General features: G+C 37.5%; 1 protein-coding gene across 1 annotated transcript in view; it reads left to right on the forward strand.

Annotated features, from left to right (window-relative positions):
- The first annotated feature begins 1,608 nt into the window (after positions 1-1,608).
- ggt5b (gamma-glutamyltransferase 5b) overlaps positions 1,609-23,080 on the forward strand; it is a 30,101-nt gene continuing 8,629 nt past the window's right edge. The window contains exons 1-8 of the mRNA XM_067433512.1: positions 1,609-1,937; positions 16,691-16,818; positions 17,742-17,837; positions 19,517-19,727; positions 20,691-20,851; positions 20,978-21,124; positions 21,420-21,550; positions 22,028-22,209. Of these exons, the coding sequence (XP_067289613.1) occupies positions 1,744-1,937; positions 16,691-16,818; positions 17,742-17,837; positions 19,517-19,727; positions 20,691-20,851; positions 20,978-21,124; positions 21,420-21,550; positions 22,028-22,209 (1,250 nt within the window). The 5' untranslated portion in view covers positions 1,609-1,743. The remainder of the gene's footprint in view (positions 1,938-16,690; positions 16,819-17,741; positions 17,838-19,516; positions 19,728-20,690; positions 20,852-20,977; positions 21,125-21,419; positions 21,551-22,027; positions 22,210-23,080) is intronic.

Below are 23,080 nucleotides of genomic sequence, written 5' to 3' on the forward strand. Positions count from 1 at the left end.
TATATTTATAAGGCAAAGAAAACGGGTAGCATCATGTTTTTCCAATTACATCAGTTATACTGTAATGAAGATGAATTTCGTGTAAGATTCATAACATACACTGTGTTTTGCCTGTAAGAGTTTCCATGATGAAAGCATTGTTGATTAGTAGCAGCTAAAGCTAACTTAGTTCCAAAAAAAAAAAAATCCTGGATGCGGTGTACTAGCTTTTACACATGCATTTTGTTATCTAAAGTTAAATTTTGCGAAATTCAACACAACAGCGATCAACTTGAGCTAAGCATATTGAGTATTTATCATCTCTACTAATGGCTAAGTGTATAGCATTGTAACTTTATGCTAAGTAATATTATGTTAGCTATATTAGGCAGCTTCATGTGCTCTTGATTCATGCTTCATGAAAACATATACCAAAAAAAATTATAATCAAAATGAAAGATTACCTGTCCAGCAGAAATACAGCCAGCAATGAGTCGTTTTTCAGGTCCCTCAGATCTCACCATCGTTGAAAAGCCACGGAGATATTTACTCGCGTTTGATTTCTTTGTTTATCCAAAGACTTTCTGTGCATTGCCTTTTCTCGTACTGTCTTCCTTTTTTTGCATTGTTTGCCTTCGCTGACTGCAAAACCCTGCACTGTTCATTTTGAATGCTCTTTCTCTGCCATTATTGTGCCTGTTTCTTGCCTCTTGAACTGCTCAAATCAAACGAGCGCGCACATGTGGGCAGATCCTGTAGCCAAAGCGGTGGTCGCCATGGTAGCAAGAGAGAGTGACAGTCGCCCAAGCCAATCATTTGTTTCATCCAGAACGAAAATATTGAGCAGTGTTTATTGCAGATTAAAAAGTCTAGAGTCACTCGATTTGTATACTCTCCTTTTCAGAGTACTTACATTATAATTATGTATTGACATATAAAGAAAGTTTAAACAAATTTGGACAAAAGTGTTTTAGATCAGTCCTACCTATCCCACCTTGAACCTGATGTTAAGAATGTTTGAGCCTGAAGAAGAATTAAAAAATGATTTGTATACAACTTTCACAATAAATGCATGCAAGCAGTGTACATACTATATTAAGAAAACGATATATATAAAAAAAAAAAAAAAAGATAATGGGGACTTTAGTGAGAAAACTCACTAGAGACAAAGCAAACAATTCATACACAAAGCATATACAATTCTGGTACAGCAAGAAAGGAGAGAAACATTTAGAAATGATGAACCAGTTAGAATATTCGGTAGAGTTTATCCATTTTTGCTTTGTCTTTTTTTCTCTGAAATTTTCTGGGGACCCCTTAGAACCTTCTGGAGGACCCCTGTTTGAAAACCCCTGGGGTAAGTGACCGAGGTAGATCCCGCTGCATGGCAACCACAACGGGGAAAAAAATGTTGTCATTGTTGTTTTATCTGAATAATTAAATATAATTAATGTAAACATAATTGAATGTGTTTTTATACCGTGTTTTGGTTGTCAGTCACTGCTTTAGCAGCAAGGGCAGCGGGCTTCGTTAAAATCATGGTAGCCTATCACTCTCTCCTGGCTTGCTTTAATTTGACTCCGAATATAATCGTGTTCTTCTCTCACACTTCACTTTACAGTTACTGTAAACTCTCAAGTTTATAAACTCGAATAACCTTCTGATTTGTAAAGTCGCGAGACTTCTCCGCCGCCCCCAGCAGTAAAAATATTAAGTGAGCAGCGCGAGCTCTTCATTCTACCTGCTGCACGCGCTGATCAAAGCATGGCCAAATCTCAGTCAAGACGCGGCTGCCTTTGCGTACTCGCTTTACTGTCCGCAGTTGCAGTTATCTGCATTTGCATAATTTTAGCAAGCAAACAGAGTTGTTGGTTTAAAACCAAACAAAGCAACCAGAGATGCGCCTTCACACACGGCGCTGTTGCTGCGGACTCTCTCATGTGCTCCGACATCGGCAGGTAAGACAATCAAATATGAACCTTTAAGTTTCAGCATTGAAAACATTAATACAAAACTGACTTTTATTATCGACCTGGGTGCCACTGTCCTCGTGCGAGGACATTATTTTTAGTGAATTTCTCTGACACCATACATGTTTTAAGTCCGGATGTCCTAAGAGCACATTCAGGGCTTTTCACAGATACCATTTGTTTTGAGGTTTCATCAGGAAAATGACTTCTCCTTTTAAAAATGACGGAATGGTCAGATTTAGCAGTCTTATGAAAATATGCAAACATTTTGTAGCCTGATTATCATTTAAATATGACAAATTTTCAAATTGTTTGTTATAAATTAACATCTCAGGAAAATGAATGGGGTTTCTAATCAAAATATGACTTTCTATTACAAAACAGGGCATTCATTTTATATGGGACTTAAAGCATGCTTATCAGACACAACACAACAAGTGAATAGAGAAAAATACATATCAATGTTCCTATTACATATTGTTATGAAAATGTTGCCTTCTTTACTTCCATTATTAGCAACAATTATTTTTTATTACATGTTGCTCCAAGAACACATTATTATGCAAATTAGATATGCTAGATACATTGCATTGAATGGAAAACCCGATGTATGGTCATGTATGTATTTTACCCACACATTGCATAAAGGAAAATGTATATCAGTTAATTCCGTTATATCTTTCATAACAGTTGAGAATCATCTTTAAACAAAGTTTGGTTAGAAAAAAATCCTGAAACCTGAAAATTGATTGGTGAATGAAAAAATAACATTAATCCTATTGTTTTTGCCTATACATGTCATGTCAACCCCGGTGTCCACTTACAAGGACTTAGCATAACATATGAATAAAATATAATTTTTCAAAAAGAGAAAATCCATTTGTTTCTTGTGCTCCAAACAATGTAATGACATTGTTACTAAAATAAAATAAAAATACTAAATTCAAAATACTTTGTTCTCCTGTTTTCCTGGGTCTTATGAAGGATTGGAAACAATGCTGTAAGTAATTCAAACAGTGATCCACAATGATCAATGTAGAGAGATAATCAGTTAAGGAGATTAGATAATGCAGCCTTGCAAGTGCAACAGGTGGGTGGACAAACAGTTGAGTTTGGATGGACCGAACATTTTGATTTAAATATCTTGAGATATGCATACAATTATAATCAATATCTACCATTTCTCCTTCACAACCAGAGCACATCCATAGCTTACTATTACGTTTTCAGTCTCAGTCCCGGCTGAAAAATCCTCCCTCACATCTGCCCTCCCTCTCTCATTTCTGTCAATAGGGGGGAGGGGGAGATGTGAGGGAGGCTGTTTCAGCCGGGACTTTTTACTGCGCCGAGTCGAAGTACTCTCAGAAGTGCTATTCCGCCATACATTATAGTTCTCCTTTTTAATCCGCTTAGAAAAGCGCCACGTTTTATTTTATGTCACCATACTTAACCGTTCAATTATTGGTGTAACTGTATTTAAAGGGGAAACATGGAGGTGTTTGGTCGCTTCTAACTTGATCTCTGTTTGGTACAATAGTGAATGAACTGGGCTTAGTGGGCTAGGCTAAATGCTATCAGATTGTCACTGCGCGTCAGAGAATGCACTCACTCAGACGAGAGAGGTATGTATCAACTCGTTTTAGTTAAGGGAATAACATAGTTTAATATGAAAAAGCGGTGAAGTATCCCTTTAAGAAACCCATTCCATGAAAGCTCTCTACACACTGTTCTCTTTCTAATCTGAAGGCCACATGAAGTTTGGAGGTCTGTAGCTATTGACTCTGCAGAAAGTTGGCGACTTCTGCACACTGTTCACCACAGCATGTGCTGACCCCGCTCCACTTTGTGGCTGTTGTTCCCAATTGCTTCCACTTTGTTATAACACCACTAACAGTTGACCGTGGAATATTTAATAGTGGGGAAATTTCACGTATGGACTTATTGCACAGATGGCAACCTATTATGCTATACCACACTTGATTTCTTGATTTTATACACCTGTGGCCATAGGAGTGATAGGAACACCTGAATTCAATGATTTGGAGGGGTGTCCTAATACTTTAGACAATAGTGCATGTGTGTGCGCACGCATGGTTATTCTATAATTATTTAGTTGGAAAAAAAAATGACCACCATTATTCAACATTAAATTGGAATGGGTCCGTCCGGACAATTGTGTACATACTTGTGTACATTGTTGACAATTGACCTTGGATGCTGTCTGCAACCACTTAAAGGGTTACTTCTGCCTAGACGTGCCGATTTTCGATAATGCGATTTATCACGATAATGAATATGCACTATATTGTTATCGTGGGCACTTTAAAATATCGTAAATAATAATTTATTAACAATTAATATATTTTTTTATAATGCACTCAAGAATACTTTGCTCATCAACCATGCTCAACACCGCTGTTCTGCGCGTGCTCAGCTCAGATGTAAACAAGCCCAACGTGCGTTTGCACCAAGGGGGTAATCTAGCGCTCGGAAAGCGTTCCACCCCTAGGGGCGGCCATTGCTAACCAAGCCATCACCTGCTGTTAGCATCCCATTGACTCCCATTCATTTTTGAGTCACTTTGACAGTGAATAACTTTACATCTGAGACGTTTAAAGACTCCATTTGTCCATTTTTTTTTTCTAAAGAAACAGGACAATGCATAAAAGGCTCCGTTACCTTGTATCTAACACTATCGCCCAGCAGAAGCTGTTTTTGTAAAAATAGGCTAACTATTGCATCATAACCAACGCGACTCTGTCGCACAGTTGAGAAATTACCGTATAGACCTGAGGAGAAGCTCGCAGGCAATCTTTTACTGTCCATGAGACAGTCGGGGGGACGTGGAGACATAAAGTCTGATAAAGTCAAGGGGGAAGAATGGGGAGACGCCCATAGTGAGCCAAAAGCAACGGGAGAAAATATTTAAACAACGTGATTCAGCTTTCACTTTCCACAACTACTAGAAGACCTACAGCTGTCCGACAGGAGGCTCACGTCACATCTACGTCCTCAAGCTCAGTCTGAGCCTGCGCAGTTCGCTCAGCCATCAGGAAGTGAGTGCCCCTAGGTTGACTTCATTATTTCGCCGTTGACGTCAATGGGGTCGCTGTGTCCATTTCTTTTACTGTCTATGGTTTGCACATGACTGAATGGGTGAAGGAGACGGGCTGCTGAAGTGCCGCTCAGTGACAGCAGAGGGCGCTGATGGAACGGCAGAATGCAACGGTTACCCCGGGAACCCCGCAAACAAAAGCATCGGCGCTAGTGAAGTTTTTAAAACAGCCATTCGTTTTTTCTAATCTCAAACCAAATACTTAATACTTAAAGACTTAATAGCCTATTTATTTTCAAGCTTAAACATTTTTATGTTTTAATCTGGACTACAACATGCCCTAATAATTAGAACTGTTCTAATTATTTGTTATTGTTCAGTAAAACTTTGAAAACATACGACTTCATTAGTTAACATGTTAATTCATTATTACCAAACTGACAACGAAAAATACTTATAAAGAATGAATTCTTCTAAGTAATGTTCATTTCTTAGTTACTGTTTAATAACATTAAAATCAAAATAACATAAATAATCTAAGATAAAACTAACAATGATCAGTATTTCTTAACTAACATTACCAAAAACATTATACTTTCTGTACCAAATGTAGCTATTGTTCAGTCTTAGTTAATGCATTAAATAATGAGACCTTATTGTAATTTGTTACCTGTTGTTCTTTATAGCCTAATTCTGTTTGAAAATTGTACTTTTACAGCTCTGAAAAAAATCAAGAGACCACTTAACATTGATTTCTCTTAATTTTTTTTCCAGAGCTGTATATATTTTTGGTGCATTATTGTATTTAAACATTCAGTTATACTTAAATAGTTCTTAAAGCTGTTATGCTATGGCAACACTTTTTTACAACTTATTTCAATATCGTGATAATATCATATATCATGATAAAACGTCAGCAATTAATCGCAACATGAAAAATTGATATCGGCACATGCCTACTTCAGCTATTAGCATATGGCTTTGTATCAGTAGAAACCCTGGAGTATATTCGAATGGTTGTGCTCCCCCCCCCCCCCCCCCAATTTGCGCGGAGGAATTGTTGGCCAGAGGCTAAAGACTACAGCCAGCAGAGGGAGCCATTTCCACATGTTTTTAACTCGCGCATGGGGGATGGGAGATTACACTCGCAGCTGTAGCCTCAGGCCTAGTCCACACGTACACGGCTATTTTTATTACCGGAGTTTTTCCTCCTCGTTTTAAAAAACAATCCACATGAGCACGGTTTTAAAAAAAATCTGTCCACATGAGAACGCAAAACTACGCTATGATTGGCTGCCTGATTTCCACATGGGTCCCATCCACGGCACCGATGGACATTGCACTGACTGAGGGATGCCATGGGCTCAGTGAAACCCTTCTACAAGTTCCTTTACTTGGACTCAGTGACAGGTAACTGCATACACAGGTGCAGGGCCGAAGTGGACTGTAATAACTTCACACACCTTCCTTTACTATTTTGTATAATTGCATTCTGGCGCCTTTGTTCTGCAATACAATGAAATAACTGAACATGTATCTGGCTATACATGTGATAAGCGCTGTTAGTAGAGTCCACTGCATAGACTCGACTTACGTGAATCAAAAGGAGATAACGTGGAAAATCTGACGTCAAACAAAGGAGAGAACGGCGCGCACTTCGACTTAAAAAGCCGAAATCTCCGGTTTCACCCTCTACACGACAACGCTGTAACCGGAGTTTCTAAAAATCTTCACCCTGGCCGGAGTTTTCAAAAAAGTCCGGTTTCAGTAACCGGATAGAGCGTTTGCGTGTGGACGAACAGCCAAACCGTGTAGAAAAATCTGCGGTTTTGAAAATACCCGTGTTCGTGTGGACAGGGCCTCAGGCATTCATGTTTAAACAGTGCTGCCAGCACAGCAATGTAAGTCTTTCAACTTCTCAAACTAATTTCTATGAAAGTTAAGCTTTCAAAGGCATGAACTGAAAACGCGCCAGACTGAACATGCGCTGTGAATCTATGCCAAGTTTACCTCAGCTCTCATCACGAGCTCATCCGTGATTGTCAATATATCTTACTCCTGCAGCGTTTTGGGCTGTGAGACTCCCTCAGCGGCTAAATCACATATTGAACAGACACGTTCAGTTTTTAATTGTAGTGTAACTGATCATTTCATGAAGATGATCGCGGTTGCGGTGGGAAAGTGATCAGATTGAGTAATCTAGTAGCAAAGCATTCTGGGAATTGTTGTCTTTCATCCCCATGAGACAAAAATACGTTTTCTGTATTTTCTCAGTCTAGAAAGCACTAAATAAAAAATAAAAAATTCACATTTCTACTGCATTAATGACCCAGTTTAAATACAGATTCATCTTCCCAGCGCTGAAGTACTCCTTTAAACCCTGAGTGATGTTTTAAAAAAACATGTCCAAGTTTCTGGACATGTTCTGAATATTAACAAACTGACAAACAGATCAAACTTCTGCTGTCAAAACAGGATCAACCAGCTTCACAAAGCCCTATATTGCCACATTGTCTGTCCTTCGTCCACATTTCCTGCATTTTGTGCCAAACGTACATTGTGTTTCCTTGTTTTGATGTGTGAAGTCTTTTATTACTGCCTTTCAAAGAATTTGACTTGGTATTTCATCTGGGGTCACGCTTTAACTTGCTGTAAAAGGATACAGAGAGGAGTTAGTTACAGTTGCCGGGCATATCCTGGATAGAGAAGGCATTTGTCTTCTTTTGGATTAATGGCATGTGATGCTTGGAATACACAACCACATCTGAATGTGAAAGAAGTAAAGAAAAGTGTGTTTGGTCTCCACAGACTGTGCCGTTACCCACGGTCACTCTGACACATCGCAGTCTAATAGTTTTAACTTGCCTGCATCAAATAAAAGCCACTGAGGTTTTTTTTCTGTTTTTGTTATTATCATTATGCAGATTACACACAGTCGCTGACAAAATGTCTTCTGTTTTGAACCCCCGCAGGGCTTAAGTAAATACTTTTAGCTTTCTCATTCGGACTGTGGCAAGTTTTTTTTACTTGCTCTGCCAATATTTTCACTGGCCCTGAGTCAAAAAAAATATATGTATATGTTTCACTATAGGGTAATATTTTTTTTATTTACATACTTTCTTAAACAGCTACTACATTTAGCTATTTTAAATCTCAAATTAATCTAATTTTGTTCGTCTGGCCAAAGGAGAACTGACTCCCCTGACTGAGCCTCTTTTCTCCCAAGGTTTTTCCCCTCCTCTACTCTGTCTCCAATGGAGTTTGGATTACTTGCCGCTGTTGCCTTTGGCTTGCTTATTTGGGGACACTTAATATTCAGCAATTTTGTTGATTTGAATGCACAAACACTATTGGATGAGAATTGAAATGAGCCGGATGATGACCACTGTTTTCTCCAGAGCTGCTTTGTAATTGAATTAAACTTGTTCTATAATTGACAAACTTTACACACAACCAGCAGAATTTAATTCTGTTTGCATCATTTTCTGTTTATCACTGTAAAGCGCATTATATTCCGCGCGCGAGCAGAGAGATTCACGCTCGCGCACTATGTTAATGTACTTTCGTGCTACAATAATGTGCTCTCGACATTTGACAGGGAAATAACGCCATAATAAACCGCTTTATAAATAAACTTGAAATTACTTGATTTAAGTATGCAATGAACTTTCCGATGTTTCTCCTAAAGAATTTGATGAAATTGATTTAATTTCGTTTTGAGGTCCCTGACCTATATATATATATATATATATATATATATATATATATATATATATATATATATATATATATATATATATATATACATACACACTTATCAGGCATAACATTATGACCACCTTCCTGATATTGTGTTGCTCCCCCTTTTTTTAGCTAAAACAGCCCTGACTCATGGAGACATGGACTCCACTAGACCCCTAAAGGTGTGCTGTGGTATCAGGCACCAAAATGTTAGCAGCAGACCCTTTAAGTCCTGTTAGTTGTGAGATGGGGTCTCCATGGATCGGACATGTTTGTTCAGCACATCCCACAGATGCTCGATTGGATTCAGACATGGGAAATTTGGAGGCCAAGTCAACACCTCAAACTGTTGTGCTCCTTAAATCATTCCTGAACCATTTTTGCTTAGTGGCAGGGCGCATTATGAAGCGTGAAGGTTCTGGAGAGGAACTTTGCGAAGGAACAGCAAGGCACTGCTCGTTCAGATCATAACAGGCTTAGAGCGAGCACTTATACGAGTGGAATTTGCTAATTTGTTCCCTTTGCTGTCTAGGAGGAACAGTTTTAAATATTAAAGGGTTGATGTCATTAATGACTACCCCTAATGTCGTTCCACAGCAGTGAGTGCTCCGTTCATTTTCGGAACAAAGTTTAAGATATTTTATATTTAGTCTGAGAGTTTTTCTGTTCCTTCAATGAAAGTGTATGCACACTACTGTCCATGTCCAGAAAGGGAATAAAAACATCACCAAAGCAGTCCATATGTGACATCAGTTAGTTAACTAGTCTCTTGAAGCATTGAAAATACATTTTGGTCCAAATATATTGGAGGATTGAAAACAAACCCAGAAGAGAACACAATGCTGAATAAAGTTGTTGTTTTTGTTATTTTTGGACCAAAATGTATTTTCGATGCTTCAAGAGATTCTAATGAACTAACTGATGTCACATATGGACTACTGTGATGATGTTTTTATTCCCTTTCTGGACATGGACAGTATAGTGTGCATACACTTAGAAACGCTCTCGGACTAAATATAAAATATCTTAAACTGTGTTCTGAAGATGAACGGAGGTCTTACGGGTGTGGAACGACATTAGGGTGAGTCATTAATTACATACATTTCATTTTTTTGGTGAATTAACGCTTTAAAGACAAAAATTGTGATTTCTTTTCTTACCTTTTATGTTGTTATAGTAGCTAGATAACACTATAGCTTAACACTGATCTAATCTTTAATCACTAACCATCAAATTTAACTGCAAAAACTGAATTGTTATCGTCTTGACGGTGTTGTTAACTTCATGCACATACCATGACAATCTGATAATATGCTTTCAAGGGCTATTCATTGTCGTGAATACGAGTGATGCATCATTATGTGATTGATGGTCAATGTCATATCACTTACCAGTGATATAAAGACTGTGGTACTCTTATAAGAAGTCCTCTTATGTTTCACATAGTTGATTTCTTCCATCACTGCCTCTAAAAGATCTCACCTTTCCTTTTATCTCACAGGACGCCCCTTGAAATCAGACATCAGAGTTCTTTGTGGCGTATATTTTCCTTACACATCACTGCTGCGTGTAGAGACAAAACAAGTTTGAACCATATTAAAGCACAAGAGAGAGAGAGGGCTAACACTGATCTAGCACTAATTTTCAGAATTCTGCCCGATTGTGCATATGTTTTGGGTGCGTGTGTGTGAAAGCTGGAACTCCTCAAGGTTCATTGAGCTCTCGGGTATCACTTCTCCTCTGGCTCAGACTTGCCTCAAGATTCTCATTTTTCATGCTGACACAAAAACCTAAAGGAGCATATATCTGCAGGAAATGTGAGTGTGTCATACTCCTTAAAGCATTGAGTTTCCAAATGAACAATATGCAAGATTTTTGGAATCCAAAAACCACAAGAAAAATTGTATATACTTTGACTTGTGTACTTGCATTATCCCAAATGTTTCCAACAATGTTGGAAAATACAGATACATAAACAGTTTTAAACAGTAGCTATGTTTCCATCACCCTGTTTTTATTCGCATTTTAAAGTATCACAGCATAAACAAGTGATGGAAAGGCCTATAGCATGATAAGCCAGACTCACATCAAGATGTTGGGTCTGGGAACACACCTCAATCAGAGGGGCAGGATAAATGGTTGTCTTTCAAATTCCCCCTGCAAGCAATAGGATAGCGCTTCAACCAACCAGAGCAACCAGTGAAGCTGAGCTGATAGTTGGAGTCTTGTCGAATTGCTTCCATTTGCTGTGGCTTCAACTGTAAAAATGATTTTTTTTTACAGTGTGCCTTGTTGGCAAGTGCTATTCGCACTAGCTCCTCCTAACAATGCCTGGCTTTGCAAAACAAGATGTAAAAAAACTGCCCATAATTCAACATCCTCACTGGCTCAATCAGTAAAGTGTATGGCTAATGGATCATTGTTTTGTCACGATCAACACAGTTTCAAATCCGCCTTTTGCAGAGCTTGCTCTTCTCTCTTTTCTCATCACAAATCACATCGGAAAGGCATTTATTTTGAATAAAAATTAAGAAAATGTTCTAAATGTGGAAATAAAGTGCCTAACAAAATGTTTAATTACAATAAAAGCATTTATTGGGTAGGGTTAGAGGTGGGTGTAGATAATTTAATAATTTAAATAAAAATAATAATTCACACTGTTATTATTGCATCCTGTTAATATACAACAATACTAAGGTGTAAATAGTATGTATGCTGTCAAAATAAAGTATAAATTACATGTAATTAGGCTACTAATTATATAACAAAGAACTGCAAATTTATATGGTGTAAATAGAATATATCACTATTTTCACTTAGTAAATAGCATCAACAGCTATTTGTACATTTAGGGTAAATATCATCTATCGCTAAGAAAATATATATAATATGTTGAAAAATATGTTTATTTCTATTAACACTTGGTGTAAACAGCATCTATTGCTATTTGCACTTAGTGTAAATAGAAATTAAATTCTATTTACACTTAGTACAAATAGCCGCTGCCAATTTTACCTCTTCCCAACAGGCAAAACCCCCAACAATCAAGAATGCATGAGTATATGGTGCCCTGGCTTATGATTTGAATTTTTTGAATTTTTCATTTATTTTAAGAAAGGGGGAACAATGCATATTAATGAACATTAAAACAAATGTAAATATGCCAGATTATAGCCTTACGCTAATTTCCATCTGCAGACCCCCTGGCAGGTAGATGTTATACATAAAAGAAAGAAGAAAGAAGAAACTATATCAATCAGACAAAGACAGACACAATAATACAACAAGCAATATCAGAATACACAACAAAACAGCGACAAGTTAATTAGAAAGAAAAAAACAAAACAAAAACAAAAAACAAAGTAATAATATTACTCATAATTTACAATTCATCTATATTACACCAAGTCTAAAAAAGAAGTTGAATGAATTACGGATATTGCACAGGCCCATCTTACAAACTTAACCTCAAATATGGTCGCATATTTGGGTCTCTCTCAGCCACCTTTTCAATTTTATTTTAAACGTAAGAAAAGTAGTACATTCCCTCACTGAAAGTGGGATATTGTTCCAAACCCTAGAGCCCTGAAATGACAGAACATTTTGAGAAAAAGATGTACGTCTAAATGGGGGATCACAGTCACCTCTAACGGTGGCTCGCGTTACTCGTAAACCAGAGCCACTAAGAGATGTCTATGGATGTCAATGGGGCAAAACGAACAGTAAATGAGGGAGAAAAAAAATAATTCTGATCCTGCACAAAAACTAACAATGTACCAAAGCCAATGTTGTTGCTACCTTCTTTGACATGCCCAAGACTGTGATAAAAGGTTAAAAATTCAGTCCACAATCACTTTTTATATTGAAAATAGCCATTTTGTTTGTGTCACCCCTACCACCACCCCAAATCAGTGACATAATATATAAACATGGCAATTTAAGAATAAAAATCCTTGATTAAAAAAACAAAAAAACATTTAGTAGTTTTGATCTGGGCTGAGGTTGATTAACATATTTATGCAAAAAAATAAAATAAAAAATTGTTTAATATTTATCCAATACATTTTTACAGCAGTTAAATTTAGTGGATGCGGATCATCATTTAGTGGATCATCCATGAACATAACGACAGGAATTTGTCCAGAGTGTATTGTTGCATTTTTGCTGAAAGTTGTGGCCAAATTAAAGGGGTGGTAAAACACATTCTTTAGAAGGCTTGATTATGTTTGTGGGTTGCATTTGTAGCATGTGTTCATGCTTTGTTTAAAAAAAAAAAAAAAATCATTATTTTTCATATATTTTACCTTTATTTTACACTGCTCTGTCCCTCCTTGTAAAAATGATCTGATGGTTTCCGGGTTCTTTGAAGCCTGTCCCTCAAAAATTGACCTTTTTTTGCCTTATGTGACATTACGTGAGGGAACAGGGTAGAAAATTATTGTGTTAGTTGATCGGTAAAGTTATCACGGGCTGTGGGCTTCCGTGCCGCCAGTAAATGTTTAAACACTGACTATCACTGACTGACACTGAGATTGGGCATGTTGGATTTACAACCTAAGATCATCCACTTCTCCTGATATATGTGACATTTTTTTGTTTGTGTAATGTAATTTGAAGTGTATGAAGCCTAACATAAACATTAAAAGACACTGAGCTCAAGTAGTCTCTCACTCAATCAAGTCTCTGGCTCAGCGCCAGTCAACGCACTAAAACTAGATTTACATTTTTGTATGTAAACACAATTTACTCGGAGGAGGGGTTTATGTAAATATTGAACCCGCTGATGTCAGCAACTCTGGAGGAAAAGGCTGTAGTTCCCTACTGGCCGTTTGCTGTAGTCCTTAGAAATTGATTTCTTTAAAAGTAAATATCTCCCTTTGCTTGAAACTTTGAATGTTGTAACTTTGCAAATGTTGTTTATACTCAGACAGCAACATTACACACTAGCTAAAGTTAGAAAAGTGAAATCGTGTTTTACCACCCCTTTAAGATTTAAAAGCACCCCATAGTGGATGAAAATGTCCCCAACAGCACATAAGGGTTAATGTTTTTTAATTCACTTGAATGCAGAATATTACTTTTACCCCGTTTAAACTTTAAAGCTTATTTTAGATTACCTTTAACTTAGTTTTTTGTGTACAAAATAGTGTTGCAATGTAGGGCTGCTAAACGATTAATCACGATTAATCGCATCCAAAATAAAAGTTTGTCTTTACATTTTATAATAAACATAAATATATGTTGAGAATCACTTATTTTTCCATGGTGTTTTCATGCACGAGATTTACATAAGAAGTAGGAGGCAATGGTGTTTGAGACTCACAGTATGTGATGTCCATGCACTGAACTCGTATTATTTCACTGTGGCAAGTTTAATAAAACATTTCTTTCTAGGGCACCTTTAAAAAATCATACATAGGCCGTTAAGTCCATGAGACCGCAGGGTGTCCCATTTGTCATTTTAGGCCTCAGAAGGGTGCTCGCGAGCGCCCCCCCTTAGCGGCCATTATGCGCCCTCGATACGCACTTCTGCCGAGCCCGCACTGGTGCGAGCTACGCAGCAGACTTCTTCCCGGCGGTCAAAGCTGCATAACCTCGTGAAAGTGCGGACTCAGAGGAAGACCGTGAGGGTTTAGGGTGCCATTTGGGACAGGGCCATTGTGATTTCTGGATTTTTTTTATTTAGATTGTCTCTCACAATGGACATGCACCTACGATGACAATTTCAGACCCCTCCATGATTTCTAAGTGGGAGAACTTGCAAAATAGCAGGGTGTTCAAATACTTATTTTCCTCACTCTGTATATATATATATATATATATATATATATATATATATATATATATATATATATATATATATATATATATATATATATGATATATATATATATATATATATATATATATATATATATATATATGTGTTTGTGTGTGGTTGTGTGTGCTGTGTATAATTATGTATATTTTAAAACATGCACATACATGTATTTATTTAAGAAATAGTTGCACGTATATACTATATTTATATCATTTATATTATATATAAATATTTTACATATAAATATTTTTTAAAAAAAGCTTAAATATACGCATGCATGGTATAAGCTTCTCCTAGAGTCACCGAAAATCTTAGGCCCCGTCCACACGGAGACTGTAGGTGTTTCTCAATATCAAGGATGCTTCCTTTGAAGGACCAGATCCTTCCAAGTCACTTCCTTCAGAGGCTAGGCGAGGCTCCTCTTTAGCATTCGGAGAACACGTAAATGGAACAGGCTAGCAAGTGCACGTCATTACGTCAGTGAAAAGGTCCGTTGGCCATCAATAACGTTATGTGTAACGTTATTTGTATTTTTTTTATATCAATACAGTAGTAATTTGTACCGGCATTTAAACGTTAAACTTTACTTATATTTACTACGGTTATAACGAATGTTTGGTAACGTAAATAAAAGCATTGTGGCAAGCAGCGAGGTGCGGGACCGTGAGAGCGCGCAGGTGAAGTGATAATGAGCGGCAGCTGATCGCCACACCGGTCTCGGCTCACGGCAGTGACGGGAGTATAATTGGAGGAGTGTGGAAGATGAGAGAGGACTAGGCCTGGACTTTATGTTATGATTTGTTTATGTTTTATTATGTGTGTGCGGGCAGTCGCCCGTGAGGGGCTTCCTGCGTTACTTACATTTTGTTTATTATTTATTATAAAGTTGTTGAACGTTCGTCAGTTCCCGCCTCCTTCCTTTACTTCCAATCTACAAGCAAAGCTGCGCGCATAGGATTGTGGGTGATTTGAGAACGCGAAGAGCGCGAAGGCTACTCATATGCATCCTTTCCTGTATATGACATATTTTTCGAACGAAAGACTCAGTCCTTGGTTGAAATTCCGAGGATCCTCGACATTGGAACAGTCCTTCGTCGGGTGTCGATGACGTGGCATCCTTGGAATTCTGGCTTCCGAGGATCCTTCCTTGACATTGAGAAACGCCTTGTATATGGGAAAAAATTGTATCGTATTATCTTTTCGTCCAGATAGATCTGGGCGGAGTTTTAGGAGCCTGAAACCGGTATTTTTTGAAACCGGGTGCTAGAGTGGATAAATCTGAAACTGACACCCATGTGTTTTCGTGTTTACAGGCCCCGTACGCTAGAAGACTAAAAGGCAATACAACTACAGGCACAGGGCATGCGCAAATCCATATTGTGTTGTTTAATTACTGTATTTCTTTATAGTAAGGCTATGTTTAGGGTTGGGGTAGGTGTAGGCATTAATAAAATACAATCTGTAAGTAGCAAATCTATTTATTGTTATTTTATCATAATATTTTACCACAGATCCTACCATTGCTGTACAAGGAAGTCTTCTTCTCTGTTTTTAGTGTTTTTCTGTAGCAGTGATTACAGCGACACACACTGGCCTGGCATGTATACTACATCGTCTTGAGTTGGTTTCGTATGCAGATCTTTTCTGAGACGGGGGGGGAAGATTGGATATGGAAAGCTCTGGCTTAGTGTGGATTCAGCCTTAAACACCAAATATTTCAGAACAAAGTGCAGATTAAGGGGCAGTAATAAATAGATCCCCTTCCTACGTCAGAATGGGAGAGAAATATTTTTTCTTTTTACATGCTTGAAGAAAAAGGCTTACCAAAACAAAGTTACCGTGTTTCCTTTTTCATGTTTTCTGGGTTGGTGAGACCCGATTATAAGTCCGATTTTCATGATATGTCCCTTTTAATGTAATGCTTAAAATCATATCTAAATGGTAATGAATACATTTTATTTTATGCTGACTTATACTTCAGTAATGAGAAATTGATGGTCATGAAATGTCAGAATGTTGAAGGAAATTTTTTTTTATGCAAAATATAATTTCTTGTTATTTTGGAGTGAAAACTGATTGTAACCCTATGCTGAAGTTATGATGAGACCTGTCTTCTGATCGCAGGGACATTCTGCTTCAGGGTGGCTCAGCGGTGGACGCGGCCATCGCAGCGCTGCTCTGCACTGGACTGGTCAACCCACAGAGCATGGGCTTGGGGGGAGGGGCCATCTTTACCATTATGGACAAAACAGGTGTGTCTTTGTTTACGTATTGTGAAAAGTCACTGTAAAGTAAATTGGAGTATTATGGTTATGTTTGTTTTGGCCTTTGCTGTAAAAATTGCATCATAAGGAGTCATAAAACGTCATCACTATGACTGATTCTCAAGAAGTTTAACAGTAAGCTCCCTATTGAAGAATCCAGCATAAACCAGCAGGATTGGTCCAGGCTTGTTTATCCTGTTTAAAGCTGGTATCCCTGCTACCAATAATATAGGTAATACTTTATTTCAATGGTCCACTTTAGATGTTTGACTATAACTTTGCAACTATACATGTCAACTTATTCTACTAACCTGAACCCTAACAACTAACCCTAACCTTACAGTCTAATAGACTACTAATAGTCTGATGAGAGTAAATTGACATGTAGTTAGTTGCAAAGTTACTTACAGTTAGTAAAATGTGGACCATCGAAATAAAGTGGAACCAAAACATGTTCTAAGAACGTTCTGTTAACATTACCATTAGGTTTAAAGTGTCCAGTTATTATAAAGTGTAACCAAAACATGTTCTAAGAACATTTTGCTAACAATCTCATTAGATTCCAAAGGTTTTTTGTTTGTTTCGTACATTTAGGGAACATTCCATTTGATCATTTTGTAAACATTATGGGAATGTTACTTTTGAATGTACTTTGAACATTCTGAAACATTTAAAAATCATTATCATCCAACTGAAACATTTCAGGAAAAAAAAGTTATACATGATTAACAATTTTGTGCTAATTATTACATACCAGATAACTCTCACTGAACTATTAATGTTACTGGAAGAATGTTTGATGATAACTTTGAGAGAACCTTGAGAGAATGTTCTGAGAATGTTCCCTGTTATTTTGATAAATAAAATCTACATAAACCCTCCAGTTTAAGTGCTCCTCTGTTTTTTTCAAGGCAAAGTGAAAATCATCAGCTCAAGAGAAACAGTCCCAAAAGGTGTCCAAGCGGATTTGCTGAATAAGTGTCCGAAATCATTGACATTCGATACAGGTAAAGATCTACATGGAAGCAGGGTAAACTTATTCCATATCAGAATGGAAGTTAAATGTCTTAAAGGTGAACTATGTAGTATTTTTGCAGTAAAATATCCAAAAACCACTAGGCCAGTGTTATATATTTTGTTCAGTTCAGTACCTACAATATCCCAAATGTTTCCAACTATTTGTAAATTGTGAGAAAATTGCTATTTAACTAAGGACAGGGACGTTGAAGCATAGCGTTTGAGGGAGTCGCCTGTCAATTGCGTCATATCTGCGTTACCCTCGGTTTCGGCTTTTATTTGGCAGGAGCGCTTTACTCTTAGCAGTGTGAACAAGTGAACGCACGGAGTAACGTCATAACATCGTTTTAAACACACTTAAATGTATCTAATATGATAAACAGAGCTCCATTACCTCAAAATCATAACCGGAAAAGCGGATCTGTGCAGGCGCCCGGCAAATGTGTCCCGTCCCGTCATAATAAAAGTCCCGGTATTCGCGAGGCGGGTATTTGTTTAACAATCGCTCCAGCAGCGGTGCTCAGGTCCATAACACTCGGTCCTGCTCTGCTTTAGACTACAGTAATGTTAATAACCGCATGCATGAACGTGATTTCTGCCCGAGTCCTATTTTTCACCGGCTGTGATGAGAAGACCACATCTCCCAAGATGCTGCGCTCACACTTTGCGTCATCAAACTACGCATTTGTTTTGCATAGGTGCCCTCCAGTGGACAAAAGCTGCATAGTGCACCTTTAAAGGGAAAGTTGACTCAAAATGTTGTTATTATTTACACCATGTATTCAACCTAATGTTAGTCCAACCCCATATTTTTCTTTTTCTTCCATTCAAATTCTTCCAAAATATTTTTTTTGAGTTTGGCTGTATAAATCGCCATCCACTTTCCATCCAAGCTGTCTCCAGCTTTTGTAATTCACAGAAAGAGGAAATTGTAGGTGATATGAGTAACCGATGACACAACTTTATATGGAATTGTTGGACTTCATAAGCTTGCCAGTTGGATTTTTTTTTTTCTGATGTATTAGATCTTACCATCTTGTGTAAAATAACACATGAGCAGGTTGAAGAAATAGAAAGTACAATGGAACATTGTTTGTAGGAGAAGGGGATTTTGTCTTAGGGGAAATGATGTACTAAAGTGGACTTGTTTTGCCTGTTTCATTTACTTGCGTGTACTTCCTGGACAGCTAAAATTCTAGATTGACTTGATAGCCTTTATAGTGACTTTTGTCAAATGTATTTACCCAAAATGACTGAAAAGCTAGATTCAACTGTTGACAAATGATGTGGTTGTCTAAATGTTCACACGCTGTTCATGCATAATGTGACTTTGTAATGATTGTATTTCTGTAATATTTGTATTTTCCAGATTTGTTCAAAAAAACAGATTAGTTTCTTTTTCAAAGATGGTTGTTAATGTAAATTGTAAAAGAACGAAACCACATCGAAAGTGTTTTAAAGCTGGAAATAATCTGATTTGGCAGTAGTTCATGACAATTCTTTGCATGCAGCATTCCTACAAAAGTCAAAATATTTTTTTTTCTCTTTTGTTTAAGACCAGTTTCACTTACAGTATTGAAATTTGTCTCTCCTTATTGCTCATACTTATGGTTAAATATTTAAAAAAGATGGCTAACCCTAATATTAAACTTTGGTACATAATTAACAGCACAACAACTCCTTGGAAGTCACTGGATAGGCATACCAGGAGAAATCCTCAGCTATGAACGGGCTCATCAGTTGTATGGAAAGCTACCCTGGGCCAAACTGTTCGAGCCCTCCATCAAGCTGGCACGAGAGGGCTTCTGCATGCCAGTCTACCTTGGCAAATTCTTGCAAAATGAACTTATTAAAAGACTAATTCGAGGCTCTGAACTCTGGTACTGTATCTACTCCAAACAAACACATACACACTTACATGTACACTACAGCATGTTATGACTGACAACTCAATGTAATAGTTTATTTAAATGGGCCATTTAGGATGAACCTTGAAGAACATTCCTAGTGATCAATGTCACAGAAGTAGGTTATGTTTTAGCCGCAGGCAAACCACAGAAAAATTGTGTAAAGTGATACTTTCTGCTGCAAGAATAATGGCAGCATTGATTCTATTACCAGCTTTCTATTAAATATGCTTGCTGTCTGGTATTTAATTTTATACTAAGTTAATACACTATATTGCCAAACGTTTTGGGTTGCACATGAACTTTAATGACATCTCATTCTTATTCTGTATGGATATATATAGAGTCGGTCCACTCTTTGCAGCTTTAACAGCTTTAACTCTTCTGGGAAGGGTTTCCACAAGATTTAGGAGTGTACCTCAGCATGCACTGACCCCGCTCTGTGATTTTAGTTCTGAGAGTTGCTGTTGTTCTCAATTGCTTCCACTTGTTATAACACCACTAACAGTTGACTGTGGAATATTTAGAAGTGAGGAAATTTCACGAATGGACTTATTGCACAGGTGGCAACCTATCACAATCCCACGCATGAATTAACTGAGCTCCTGCTGAGAGCGACCCATTCTCTCACAATTGTCTAGTGCTTGATTTTTTTATTTTTTTTACACCTGTGGCCATGAAAGTGATTAGAACACCTAAATTCAATGATTTCGAGGGGTGTCCTAATACTTTTGGCAATAAGAAACTTATTCAAAAACATATCTTACCGACCCCAAACATTTAAACAGTAGTGGGTTCATAAGTTTCACCACATTTAGTTTCAACTGGTTGGCTTGTTACATGAAGAATGCATATGAGCATGTTTGATTTAATTCTGGAATTGTTTTCTGTCTGCTTTTAGAAGCTTATTTCTTTTGTATTCTGTATCTTCTCTAGTAAACTGTTCTGCCACGAGAACAAGACCGTTTTTGGCCCAGGGGATACCCTGAAGTACCCCCAGCTGGCGGACACCATGGAAACTATTGCCAAAGAAGGAGCCACGGCATTTTACAATGGAAAAATCGCTGAGGACTTGATACAGGATATACAAGCGAGAAGTATGTACTGTTTGTATACAAACTTAAGACGCTGTAACTAGAACAAATGTAGTCCTTCCAAAATACACCATTTAGTTTTTTTTGGCAGGTGTGCTTGTTTACGCAGTTTACTTTTGGGTTTTTCAGATGGGATTTTATCACTAGAAGATCTAAAGACTTTCCAGGTCAGAGAGAGTGATGCGTGGACGGTCAAACTGGGAGAATATGAGATGTACTTCCCCCCTCCACCAGCAGGGGGAGCGATACTCAGCTTTATCCTGAAACTAATGCATGGTAGGGTCTAGTACAGGGGTGGCTAATGTCAGTCCTGGAGAGCCACAGTCTGCAGAGTTGTGCTCTAAATCTGATCAAACTCACATGACTTTAGCTTTCTAGTAACCCTTCAGACCTTGATTAGCTTGTTCAGGTGTGTTTGATTAGAGTCGGAGCAAAACATCTGCAGGATTGTGGCTCTCCAGGACTGACATTGCCCACACCTGGTCTAGTAGTAGATGACAAATTCACCATTGTTTCTATGCCAACTGTTGCCGTCACCTATACATATTCAGCACCCCTTTGTTGTCCTCAGGGTTCGGGCTCTCTCCAGCCTCCAACCAAGGAGAACAGAAAAACTTGACTTTGCATCGCTACCTGGAGGCGGTTAAGTTTGCAAATGGACAAAAGAATAACATCAAAGACCCCCTCTTCAACTCCAGAGATGTATGGCTCTAGCTTCATTTATCATACTGGGGTGCCTGAGTTCATAACATAATCAAAATGACATGCTTTTTTGTCTGGAACATTCATTTTACAATTACACAACATCAGAGTCTCCCTCATTTCCCCTCATCTGCTTCTTTTATATTTGCTATTTTTGGCTGTAGTAAGCATAATATTACTGGACATCTGTGTAGGGTTGAGTAAATACTATGAAGGGCCGGATGTTGTTTCTCATTAAGGCCACACCACACAAATGCATACAATTAGTGGTTGAAATGAAATCAAAATGTTTAACTAATCATGCATTCAAAGCAAGTATGATAAGAATTTGATTTCATTTAACAATATAACAAACAATTCCAAATCTTGCAAAAAGAAAAATAATGACAAAATCAATATCAGACTAAGCTGAACTAATTTCCCAGGACATTGTTATACTAGATTTAGTCATGTTTTTCTTGTGCCCCATGGATGCAGATGACGTACATCACAGATGAGAAGTTCATCGAGCGTATCAGAGCTCTGATCACTGACGGCCACACACACAACGCCTCTTACTACAACATCACCCCGTCAGTCGACCGCTTTGGCACCACACATGTTTCAGTGATGGCAGCAGATGGCACTGCTGTGTCAGTCACCAGCACCATAAACACCATGTGAGGCACATTTACAGTTCATCAGAGATCCTGTTAAAATGAACTTTTAAGTTAGGGATAGTATGGTTTTATATATATATATATATATATATATATATATATATAAATAAAAATTATTCAGCAGCAGGGATGTACATTGATCAAATGCAAGAGTATTTTATATTATTACAACAACAAAAATCTAATAAATGCTGTTCCTCTGAACTGTCTGTTCATCAAAGAATCCTGAAAAAAAAATATTGGTTTCCACACAAAAAATTAAGCAAGCCAACTGTTTTCAACATTAATACTAATAATAGTAAGTTATTCTTGAACACTAAATCATTATATTGAAATGATTTCCATGGGACTGTTTTAAAATACCATTTGTTCCTGTAATGTAAAAAAAATTACTCCAGTCTTCAGACTTGAGAAGAAAACGGTTATTTTAAATAGTAATCATATTTCACGGACCCACTTTATATTAGGTGGCCTTAACTACTATGTACTAACATTGTAACTAATCATTTGATACAATGCACTTGTTGTGTAAATACATGTTTTTACATTGTACTTACATTTAAAAAAATACCTGTATGTAATTACGTCTGTAATTACTTTCTGTAGTTACATTTGTAATTACACAGTTGGCACTTCCCTTAAGCCTAACCCTACCCTTAAACTGACCCATAGCACCACACCTGTCCCTAACTTTACCCGTATCCCACGTCAATTTCAGCAAAAGGGCTTTGCAATACAATTTGAAAACAGTAAGTACAGTGTACTTATTTTTTGATATAAGTACATAGTACTTAAGGCCACCTAATATAAAGTGGGGCCAAATTCATAATTTATATTCATAATAAATAATCTTCTATTCCTAAAAGCGTTT

The sequence above is a fragment of the Pseudorasbora parva genome, chromosome 23 (assembly GCF_024679245.1).
Source record: "Pseudorasbora parva isolate DD20220531a chromosome 23, ASM2467924v1, whole genome shotgun sequence".
NCBI lineage: Eukaryota > Metazoa > Chordata > Actinopteri > Cypriniformes > Gobionidae > Pseudorasbora > Pseudorasbora parva.